This window comes from Glossina fuscipes, unplaced genomic scaffold, assembly GCF_014805625.2.
Source record: "Glossina fuscipes isolate IAEA_lab_2018 unplaced genomic scaffold, Yale_Gfus_2 226, whole genome shotgun sequence".
In the NCBI taxonomy this organism is placed as follows: Eukaryota; Metazoa; Arthropoda; class Insecta; order Diptera; family Glossinidae; genus Glossina; species Glossina fuscipes.
The window spans coordinates 796,673-809,507 of NW_023998569.1; the positions used below are offsets into that span (position 1 = coordinate 796,673).

The 12,835-nt window shown below is 32.7% G+C and overlaps 1 protein-coding gene across 6 annotated transcripts in view; it reads right to left on the bottom strand.

The window, feature by feature from the left end:
• Positions 1-12,835, bottom strand: part of LOC119642521 (AP-1 complex subunit sigma-2) — a 31,949-nt gene that overhangs the window by 3,276 nt on the left and 15,838 nt on the right. For 2 of the 6 annotated variants that reach the window (XR_005248074.1, XM_038041667.1), the window contains exon 6: positions 2,833-3,223. The exons of 1 other annotated variant lie outside the window; for it this stretch is intronic. Coding sequence is in view for 2 of the 5 variants with exons in the window: in XM_038041670.1 (XP_037897598.1) it covers positions 3,179-3,223 (45 nt within the window). In the remaining 3 variants the exon portion in view is untranslated. Of the gene's footprint in view, positions 1-2,832; positions 3,224-6,127; positions 7,866-12,835 lie in introns of those variants that run through there. 3 more of the 6 variants (XM_038041670.1, XM_038041671.1, XR_005248075.1) reach the window with 3 other exon arrangements.

Below are 12,835 nucleotides of genomic sequence, written 5' to 3' on the forward strand. Positions count from 1 at the left end.
AGATGTACAAGGGGAGATGAATTTATATTTTTGATACATTTATATAATCGGTTTTTGAGCCGGTTATCCAAAGTTGAGAAACAATTTTTTTCATTGGATTACTTTTAAGTACTAAAGGAAATAGCATTTAACTCGTTTAAAAATTTCTGCAAGTTTCATTATGTAGACCGATCTTTTGAAAGAATACAACATATATATTTTTCTCGTATTTTTTCTTCACCAAAATACAAAATTTTTCTCTTGTAAAGATACTTTTGCACAAATTTTTTTTTTTTCATGTGAGTGGAATTTAGGATTAAAGACGTTAACTAGCTCATATTTTTTACTCTAACAAGCGCTGCTCGCACAACAACGATGATAAAGTTAAACGACTAAGTGCAAAAGAAAGAAACCCGCAAGAGCTTGTACTCATTCACCTTGACATTTACCTATGTCTTATATAAAATAAAAGCTTTTGAAGAAAATTTCAACAAATTCCTAAAAAATTTTCGAAATTGAAGATGAACCCTTTCTAAGTAATTTTTGCCTTATCCCCGAGGAGTCGTAAAACAATAAAATAAATGTGACAAAGTCTAGTTGGAATGCAGCACATGAAGAAGAAGAAAATGTTTGGAATGCGCTTGCTACTAGGGCTTCGACATAGAAACAGGTTGAGCGTAGAATTCAACTTGAATCAACTCAAAGACGTAAAGTAAAAAAAAGTCCTAAGCGTGAAAATGTTTGTTTTCGCGTTTCTGAGTATTTGGCAAGCAAATAAATGAAAATTTCTTTAATTTTCGTTAATTTTTAGACCAAATATTAAAATTTAAAATTGAATATTAAAAAAAAAACTTTTTCACTTCTTACCCCATTTATTGATTTACACTCCATCTTTTGCCTAAAAATGCTGTATCACTAGTGGCCGATAGATCGAATGTCTAAATATGCTTTATTGCTGATGGTCGATATTGAAATGATCGTACGTATGGGAAAAATGCGCGTTTGCGCCTGCAAAATTTTCACAAATTAGCAGAAACCGTTATGATTTTTAAATAAAAAAAATAGCACAATTGAAAATACCAACTTGCATGCAAGAATTTCTTATATTTCCCAACTTCGTGGGTATTCGTGGGTGTCTAGAAGCGTTAAAGCCAACAAATTACAGTGAGTGCTTAACGTCTCTAAGTAATTTTTACTGAATCTCTTAATTTTATTTTTAAACGTTTGAATAGACAAGCCGTCCTGTAGAGCTTTGGTAGACATTAACCATTCAAGTATTATAATACAATACATTAAATTTTTTTAACTCCGTTATATTTAACTCAGAAATATTTCTCAAAAATTTTTCAGAAATTGCCGAGCTCTAACCAATCATCAGGTGTAAAAAGCATACTATGGTGTTTCAGAGACAGCTGCAATGTGTTCGTATTTTATTTATGTATTCTGACGAACAAAAAATGATAATCTACTTGTTTGCCATTCCTGGAAGAAAAACTTTAAAATGACTCAATGATCTCAAAAATCTATTCATCTAAACGATCTACAAAGTCTTGCTCCAAACGCAAGGTTTTCTCTCTATGTGGTTTCACGTTTTTCCGCCTGCGTAACGCTTTGAGGTGCTGTGATGCGTTCAAGGGGAGATAAATGCTCTTTTTTTATACAATTATATATATAAGATTATATATTATATAAAACCACTTGTATGAATATATCGAAAAATTAACAGGAAATATTCAAAAATATGCGAAAATCGAACGGCAGTTCTCGAAAAATTTACTAAAACTAGTCAGGATGCTTTCAAGGCGACATAAATGCTCTTTTTTTATACAATTATATATATAAGATTATATATTATATAAAACCAGTTGCATAAATATATCGAAGAATTACAGGAAATAGTCAAAAATATGCGAAAATCGAACGGCAGGTCTCGAAAAATTTACTAAAACTAGTCAGTATTCGTTCAAGGGGAGACAAATGCTCTTTTTTTATACAATTATATATATAAGATTATACATTATATAAATTTTTATACAATTATATATATAAGATTATATATTATATAAGACCACTTGTATGAATATATCGAAGAATTAACAGGAAATAGTCAAAAAAATGCGAAAATCGAACGGCAGTTCTCGAAAAATTTACTAAAACTAGTAAGGATGCGTTGAAGGGGAGATAAATGCTCTTTTTTATGCAATTATATATATTAGATTATATATTATATAAAACCACTTGTACGAATATATCGAAGAATTAACGGGAAATATTCAAATATATGAGACAAACGTACGGCAGTTCTTGAAATATATACCGAAACTATTGTAGCAGATTAGCCTCTAAGCGGGCTGCACAATCTTCCTAGTCTTCACTGCTCCTTTTCTAGAAAATACTAATAAATACTGACTATACCGCCCATCAATCTCAATATGAGGCAGAACCCACGCACTTTCATAAGGTTTGATATTCAATTCATTTACAATGTAATTGGGAGGAATATTTTTTCTGAAGCTCGCCTTCGAAATTCGCAATTCGAAAGCAATAAAATCTGAAATTCGTTGCAACCAGAAAGGGGAGAACTTCATAATAATAAATTACGATATATGAATGTTGAAATATATATTAGATCGTCCTTTTCAAAGGTAACGAAAACTTGGACACCGTTCTCCTTCTTCAAACAGACTTGTCTGTGTGCCTTAGCAAGTTTTAGAAAAAGAATATTATGGTTTTTAGGCGCCCAAAAATGGCCCCAGTTCGGGTGGGAAAATAAAACAACTTGAGAAATAATTGAGCAAATATGTATTTTAACGCTTTTTTATAGAAAGAAAAACTTTTTTTTTTTTTTGTTAAATTAAAGCACATAGAAATTTTATTGCAATACTTTAGAAGTTTTTTTTGCTTTTTCAAAACAAGATACAAATTTAAGACATTTTCTTCAAGAACTTACAAATATAAGTTTTTTCTTTTTTTTGGGATAACATAATAATACTTTGCTATCTTAAAAAGATTTTTGGATTTAAATAAAATATGAATGGATTATTCCGTCTAAATGCACATGAAAATATGTTTAGGTTTCATTTCTGTTTGAATATTATATTGATTTTATCTTTTTTCACTTGCATTAGGATAATTTGAAAGTGACAGTTAAGCGTCAAGACTTTAAAAAAGCATTTTTTTCTTTTTTTTTCCTTTAAATTTAACCAAGACCATGATCATCAAAGAAACCTTGCGGAGTTTCATCCTAAAATTAAAGAAAAATTACAAATATTCAAATGAAATATTTCTTAGATATATAATAGTAATAATGGAAAGGTATGAACATTTCCAGGTTAACGACACATTTATTACACATTAAGAACTTATACATATATATGTTTGTAGCTGTATAAATCAAACATGGATCTTAAACTTATTATCAAGTAGTTAAAATGCTCTCAAAATTGAAATCTTAGATGGACACACATCGTCCCTGAAAATAAATGACCCCTTTCCTTCTTATATTAAAATCCGCTTACTGTCACCGATATATCTCTTTTCTTTTAACAGATTCACTCATATGTACCTAAAAATCTACGTAGACAGCTAATGCCTATTTCCAGTATGTCAGTGGGCAGTCCGATTTGTTGCGCTGACCACGTTTTCCTGAACCGGGGAATCCCAGTCTGACTTCTTTAAGGCGTATTATGCAACATTTTTATTATTACACAACAAATTGTCGCCGATCTTACCTCTACCGCCTGACAAGCAGACATCATTACATCAGTTTCTCCGACCACGACAGTGAGTAGTGCATATAATTTGTGAAATCTCGCCTATATATTTTTAGGCATAATAAGTAACTAGGTTGTCTGAAGTTTTCGACCTCAATATGAGAATGGCAGAGTTTCAGCCAATTTGAACTCCCACTTGTGGTTTCACAAGCGGTTGGGTGAATCGATGTCAATTTTCGCGAAAATCCGAAAAATTGTGCGTGAAATCTACCAAGTCCACAAAAATTGAAAACCAAGAGGACGCTGCAGGGTCATAGCAGTTTAGGTGTACATCGACTTTTGGAATAGTTAAAAACTGTAACCATTGACATTGACAGAAGGAATCACTTAGGTTGATCAAGTGGTGCTGGATAAGTGTTAAATTAGGCTTAGAGAAATCGTAGAGGCCATGAACATGTCCAAAAGATCTGTTTATCACACATTGACTCAAGATTTAAAGATTAGAGATGAGAGGTCACGCTCACTCTGCAGTAATTCATCGTGTCAAGTCGGTGGCTGTAATAGTAAAGCCGCAAGAATTGAGATTCGAATTACGGCACTAATTTTCTTTTTTGTTTGTAAATCTCAAAAGAAAAACGATGTGGGTGAAAAATTAAGCTCATAGCATACACATTTTGAGCGTTTTCAAAAATCTTAGCATATTTTCAGGGTGTTTTAACAAATCTTTCTATATAACAGTTGTCGAAATGTTAGACGAATGTTGGATGGACTATATCATCCAATAAACGTTGCGAACTCGTGAAACGTATACCAAGGGCCTTGTGGTTTTCGTCTTTGTATACACATTGTGAGTAGGCCGAATAGCAGAGGCCTTGTGGGTTTCTGCTTTTTCGTGTGTTTCACTTGTTCCAATTTGCTTAAGAAACACGGGCGACGTGAATGTACTGACAAAATGTTATTATTCTTTGCCCTTGCTTGCTTTCTTGCGTGCTTTTTTTACATAGTACAGAAGAGGCTTTTCTAAATCAAATGCAAACGCACGTTTAAAAGCCGGCTTAAATTGTAAGGATTTAAAAAAATTGGATATTAGAATGAAAGATCCACAAGAATATTTAGATTGATAGACGGTTTTGTTGTGGAGCATGTTTTAGGTATATTTTAAAATTTGCATCTATTTTCCTTTTAGAATGAGGTAAGTGGTGATAAGGATGAATTCCCTTTATCTTATGGTGGAAGATGAATTAAAAAAAAAATATCTCTCCCTTAGGTCGGAAATTTTTCAACCAGCCTTCATATATTTAATTTATTCCCCTTAAAATTGAAGTTTGGAAGTTTTTCTGGATTTCTTCCTTTGTCAGAAGATTTTCGCAAATCAAAGAAGCAACAGATGGAAAAACGTTATAAACTAAGTATGCTAAGTAAAAAAGGAGCGGTTGTAATATTTGATGGTTCGTGAAACACACAAATATTACTTATATTACTTGTAGGGACCAACTTTGCAGTTTGCTACTTTATAAAGTTTTTCCACACAAGTCGCAACATTAGCTGACAACTAATCAACTTTCTACGTGATGAAAGCGCAACCGCCTAGATAAGAGCCTATTCTTGCTGGATAAGAGCAAATGAATTGTCTTTTAATGATCCCGGAAATGTTCATTTTTATAATTTTTTTTCTTTCAGAATACAGTTTTAAATATTTTTCCCCTCTTTTGTTTTCTTTTTTTTTCGCATTATACTTACATTCATATTTATTATTATATTAGACACTATATACTTATATAGAGCACACCTAATAATTTTTATAGTTTTTCTGAAGCAATTAAGCTAAAACTTTAGACACAAATACATTTTTATTGTAAATACACACACACATACAACTAATATATATTTAGAGTATTGTAACTAATTAATATATATTCGGAGTATTGTAAAGAGTAGTAAGTGATAAGTTTTGGGAGCTGTGCGGCGATGACAGAGTAAAAAAATCGAAAATAACTAAAAAAAAGATAATTGTGTGTGATCGTACAAAATTTATGTAAATATCTTATATGAAAATTTAGAAGAAAATCAAAAAAAAAAGGAATATACAAATATGAACGCATGTGTTTAAAAAAAACAATTGACAATAATTTCCACTCAAATTATAGCAATATTTAATCATTTTTGTAATAACACGTGCAACCCGTGGTAACTTTAAGGCGTTCCATTGATGGTTGCATGTTTGTTGTTGTGTTTTTTAATAATAATCATATTTTTATAAATTTTTGCTAATTTTTTATTGAAATTATCCTTAAACTATAAATATTTTCGTATGTTTATTAAAATACATTTGTTTACAACATTGAATGGTTTATAATATTTATGATTTTATTCTGCTTTTGCTTCCTTATCAAATTTATTTCGTATATAAAAATCCTTTCTACTTTTCAATTTATTTGTATAGTGTAAAAGTATTCACGTGTTTGTTGTTTTAATTCTAAACTTTAAAAAAAAAATTTATTGCTTTTTGCAATACACTTATTTTTGAATAACTTATCTTGCTTATTTGTTATAATTAGAAATATTTAAAACATACAAAAATACGCGAGGGAAATAAGAAAAATAAATAAAAAATAAATTCTCTCAAGTTTTGCATGGTCTTCTTCTGTGATAAATTAATGTACTTTGTTACTGTGATAAAAGGAAAATAACATATCTAAGCAACTGGCTAGACTATGAACTGTGATACTAAGCATATGGTAGTGAGGTTGAATAAAGTTCCATATATCTTCCCAATCACCTAGACATCAATGAAATTTCCCCAACCGAGTCATACATACCAAGTAAAGCTTCTACTTTTAAATGGAAAAGATATCAACAGCTTTCCCTCGCCTTATACGTTAATTAAACGTTTGAACACCCACCACCCCGAGCAGCTCTAAAATGAGCATGAAAGAGAAGCTGAGACAGCCGAGTAGTTTTAAAGGACTTGTCAGAGCCCTTCGCTGGGCCTCCAATCAAGTTCTAAAAGCTCCCGCCGACATACGCAAATTTTTTTTAAACTTTATTTTGATTTCATTTGAATATGACCAGAAAATAAGTCATCGACATGGATTAAGCAAAAGGCGTAATGTCCAACGAATACAGGACGGGTTTTTTCAATAAGAGATTAAAAGTTATCGTGCGTAAAAATAACGATATCATTGGTTTTGGGTATAATGAGCTCTTTTTCGGCCTCATTGCATTAGCTGTAGCGTTTCTCGAAGAATCTTTTTCAGTTGGAGCAACTCATAATAAGTGATATAGCAAATTGCTGAATATTTGGATCGTTATAAGCCATGAATCGCTTCGGATGTCGTAACGCGTTCAGTTCCCGATTACGCGTTAAGGATTTACTTCTACACCCTGCCAGCTGAGATCGTGCTCAAGAATATTGATTGAAGCCAACAGCAGGAATTTTGATTCAAGCCAATAATCTTCCTTACTAAATAAAATGATAGAGCGCTATTCAGTCAAACGTGTTTTCGAGGAGCTTACTATTTCGAACATAAACATAGTTTTAAAGTAACCAGATAAGCAATCAATTTTTTGGGCTTGTTTAAGTGTGGTTATAATGAGATTACGAAACTTTATATATTATCAGGTTTGTAATGGATTTACTGTACGATCTGCTTCGATAAATCGTTTGTCCTAATCGGGCTGTTTTCGTGGAAAACTGCAAAAAAAAGAACTTCTCGTGTAAAAAAAGGACTTCCTGCCCCTTAAGAATTTTAAAAAATATTAGAAATATAAATTATAAAAAAAACAACTAAAGTAATATTTTCTTCTTCTTCCTTATGTAAATTTCTTATATCTTTTACTTTAGGGAAAAAAGTATTCTCTAAAACCATTTATTTGTATTCACAATGCAATTTTCTTTTTCGATGGATATTACTAAACCGGGATTAAGGCTTTAGTTTTAAAACAAAAGAAGAATAGTGTAAAAAATATGTTAAAAAATGAATGAATGATTTGATGATTTCCTTTTTAATTTCAGTCAACTTTTAAAAATGAGAAAATTTTTAAAATACAAAACAGGATTCGTAGTCGACTTGTGTTCGGTGAGTTTGTGTATTTAGCTCGTGTCTCTTCAGTGTTTTTTGCTAAAACTGATTATCGCGGATATCGCGGAGACCGTATGTGCTTTTGTTTCCTCTATATATAATAAAGAAATAAAAAAAAAAACAAAAAAAGAAAAATAAAAATAAAAAAATTGAAAACAATTGACATTTTCCTTTAGTAGTTCCCAATCGTTTTCCAGTGAGCGGTCTTTTCCCAAATTACTAAATAATAGACAACCATAAGGCGTAATGGCCCCGGGGTCGCTAGATAAAAAAACGAATGGATTTCATTTATTAGCTGACACATCCCTGCAAAATAAAAAAAATTGAAAATTCGGACTTTCCGGTGTTGCCAATCAGTAACCTCATTCCTATTGACAAAAAATATATTTTTATTTCTTCAACTGATGCTAGCGTAACAATTTCCCAAATTAGCCCTTTTGCTATAAAAAAAGCCCTAGATATCATTACAAGATACATAAAATCTATCTCGATTCTACGCGATGGGAATTTACTTGTCCTCGCTGGTAAACCGCGCGCAACCGAAAAGTCGAAATCTTTAGCTAATCTCTGTGCTATTTCCGCTAAACTGCATGAAAAACTGAACTCAGTTAGAGGAGCAATTTATGCCCCGTGCTTAAAGCATGTGCCGGATGATGAACTTGTTCTTGACTGAAGTCTATAAATTCACCAAACTAAATGACGACGGAAAAACTCGCTCTCCTACACGAAGGATTATTTTAACCTTTGTTCGCCAGCGATTACCGCGAACAGTTAATGTTAATGTTGCGTGGTATAAATGTAAAGTAGAACTCTTCATTGCAAATCCCCTCAGATGCAAAAATTGGCAATGCCTGGGTCATACGGCAAAAAGGTGCACCAGTGTTCCATCTTGTGCTAACTGTGGTAAGCGTAGTTTCTGCAGAAATTGCAATGATCAACACTCGGCGTTAGACAAATAATGCCCACGTTTTGTACAGATGCGTGAAATTCTAAAAATCAAAATAGAAAATTACTGTAGCATGGGCAAAGCACGATGCAAATACTGGGAATTAAATCCATCTGCAGCCCAAGGAATTGGCAAAAGTAATACCTACGCTGCTGTTGACTTGCTAATCGAGCCTAATGAGCCTTTAACTGCAACTCCTTCCAATGAAGAACCTGTTCTACCATCAGCCAAAAATTGTACCGCGAAACCAGTTCCATCACCCGCCAAAGATAATATTGAAAAAACCAAAGCAACGCCAAATATTGAAAAAATTAAAACAACAACACGTATCCTAAAATCTAATAAACTAAATTACCCAGAATCTCCAGCTCTCAACTTTACTCAACAAATTACAAGTTGTAATGAATCCAATCTTTTATCCCTTAATCAACCTTCAATTTCAAATTATTCACGTGCGCCCACTCGTTGCACTTCAAATGTACGCAACCGCCTAAGTGCAGATTATTCTGCTGGTAAGAACAAAGTATTCTTGCAAAATTCCTATAGCGACCTTCCCGACGGAGACGCTGACATGGCAAGTTAAACCACCTACCACCTACCGTTTACATGTCACTATAATTAAATAAAGTTTTTAAAATTTTGCATTGGAACATTATGGGACTTATTAATAATTTTGATGAACTCCGTACACTCATAAGTGATTTTAATCCAACCTTTATACGGCTTCAAGAGACACATTGTAGAAGCTATTTCACCCAAATTATATACTGGATACTTCACGAATCGTGATCAAAATTTATATTTTATAAAATCAAGTATATCTCACAAACGCATAAATTTAGGCTCAAACATAAAAGTTGTAGCGATACAAAGTTTTTTAAAAGTAAAATTTTAAAGTGCTTTCGCTCTATATCCCACCTTCGCAATCGTTTTCTCAGCAAGAACTCTACAATTTATTCTCCGTACATTCCCCCCCATTAATTATATGCGGCGACTTTAATTATAACAGCTGGAATACCATCTGGGGCTCAACAGTGAACAACACTCGTCGTACTGTTTTAGAAAAGACCTTCATTCAAAGCAATTTCTGCATTTTAAATGATGGAAAACCAACGCACTTTTCAACTCATCACAGCTCTTCACATATTGATTTAACTTGTTGGTCTCCCTCACTTCTTCTTTTGGTTTCATCACTTTCCAATCATAATCGCTCTTAACCTTTCAAAGTCCTCTGTTACTCCAGCAAAATAATTACGCCAAACACGCAGAGTCATTTCTGAATTCAAAGCCATTTAACGGGAACTACAACCACGATGCTGCTATTATGTCTAAAGCGATTCGGACGCCTGCTCATCTCAGCTTTATCAAACGAGCTAGGCTTTCGTGGTGGAACAACACGCTTTCGTTTTTAAGAAAAAATAAAATGAATCTCTGGCACCGCTTTAAGAGATGTCCTGATCATGATCATTTGTTACTACACAAAACGCCCAATGCTTTATTCAGGAAACAATTACGAAATCAAAGGCACTTAGTTTCGAATCTTTTTCGAAAAACCTTCACAGAAATACATTAATAAAAGTTGTCTTGAACAAAATCAACAGACTTAATGAAACTTCAAATCTAAACGAAATCTCTGCCATCTGCACTGACGCAGATGAGATTTCTAATTACTTTGGAAAAGTGTTGTGCGAATACTCTGACAGCAAATTCTCCAGTGCTTTCATCGAAAATAAAAGGACTCCAATTTCTCTTTCAAATGATATTGATAGATATGCCATGTCCCTGGAAAATTGGGAGGACAACTGGTCTAGACCGCATTTCATACCAAATGATCAGTGCTCTGACTAATTCAAGTACAAAGAAATTACTGGATCTATATAATACGGTATTTTTGACTGGACGTATACCTTACATGTGAAAATTGGCAGCAGTTGTTCCAATTCCAAAGTCAAAAAATGTCTCCATCGCATCGGATTATCGCCCAATCTCTCTTTTATCTTGCCTCTCAAAGGTATTGGAAAAGGTTATGGCATCTAGATTATCTTGGTTTCTTGAGTCCAAGAACCTTATAACAAAGCAACAAGTTGGTTTTAAGCGAAGTAGAGGGTGCATCGATGCTCTTTTACATATTGATTATTTTACAAGCAAAGTAATTTCCGAACAGAATCATGAAACACTCCATTCTCGCGCATAAATAATATTATAATTGAAACTAGTCTCCCAACTTTAGAAAATAGACTTTATGAGTTGAACTCTAAAATAGTTCCCAAACTTCTTAATCAAACAAATCTATTCTCGGTGACGACGTGAGAAAGATTATTATTGCGAAGAAAATTCAAAAGCCACCATCTGCAATTGACTATTGTTTGTACGTCGCAAAGGAATTGAACATTCCCTTAAAAATTTTCCGTTATTTTAGTGTTAAACCTCCATGGACTTTGAAAGACTGCTCTTTTGACATTTCGCTGCCTATGCACAAGAAAGAACCCCAAATTACGTCTTCAGGAATCTAAGAAGTGGAAAAACCCAAGTACTGGATAGCAACGGTTGGAATCTCTTATATATAGACGGCTCAAAATCTTCTGGTCTGTCTCCTGCTTATGCCGTGGTAGATGCTTCAGGACATGTTCTTTTCAATCACATATTTTACGAAAGTATTTCAACTTTCACAAGCGAAGCCAGAGCTATTCTTCACGCTGTGAGCCTTGCCCTTAAAAGCAAACTCAAAACCGTCATTGTTACTGAGAGTTTCATTACAACATTCGGCGAAAAAATTAAAATGCTTTGGGTACCAAGTCATATCGGTTTATTGGGAAATGAGCAGGCTGATCGAGCGGCGAAGTATGCTGCTTCTGCACTTCTAATTATGAATGATGCCATGTAAAAGTTGGATCTTCAAAGAGACATTGGAAAAAAAGTTAAAGAGAAAATTGCAGAAGAAAATGTACAATACCATCAACAACTCTACTCTTTCATTAACCCTCAATTATCTCCACCTTTATATCCAACAAATGTTGAGAAAACCAAGATCCAAACATTTTCAAGAATTCGCCTTGGACCTTGAAGAAATCTTCCTTCCCAATCTGTACTTGTGAACAAATTCTCACTATAAAGCACACTCTCTGCGACTGCATTAACTTGTCCTTGGCTAGAAGTATTGCATTTGGACATTCCAAAAAACAACTTCAGAACAGAATATCAGTTCAATATATTACTTTATTAAAACTACTAGGCTCAATATCTAAAGTACATTTATATAAATTAGCGCCGATAGCCTGACGTCCAAATTTATTCTAATGTATATAAATATGTATATGCATATATATGAATATTATATACATATTACATAAAAAACACTTTGAATGAGATGACATGTAAAGATGAAACACTTCCGAACTATGTAATCCTTAAATCTACGACTTTGCGAAATGAGCTAGAAATGTAATTAGGTTTAATTGTTCAAATCCGGGCACCATTGTTATTTAAATAATGAAATGAATTTTTAATTTTCCTGTTTTTCGAAGTATATTTAATTTTTCTCTGAAAAAATGAACTGACTTTTCGCTTTCCTTCTTTCTTAAGAACTAAGTACAATTGGGATGAAATGCAATGAATTGACCAAGGCAACATCAAGATAACATGCCGTTATCTTCCTTCATATTCCTAGGAGTCTCTAACCTTCTGCCGATAATAAGAACTTATTAGCAATAGGAGAGTTGTTGCAAAATGTGTTATAAATGACTTTAAAGGTAAAGAAAAAAAAAAAAAATTTTGCAATGTAATTCAATATCTGACTGATAAGTGAAATATTAGAAAAATCGTATTGTGGAACGGCAAACATAAAAGAACAAAACAAGATGAAGCAATAAATAATATATATATGTGTTATTTTCTTACGTATGTTTTACATTTAAAATTTCAAATGAAAAAATTTCATTAAAATGCTAATTATTGCATAGATGTGGATTTGAGTGGAGTGAGACAAATGCGAAAGAAAAAGAAAAAAATTTTTTTTTGCAAATTTTTAATTTTTTTTGTTATATGAGCCCAATGTAATTTTCTGGTCGTACAATATACTTTTCTGGTCGTACAATATACTTTCTGGTCGTACAATA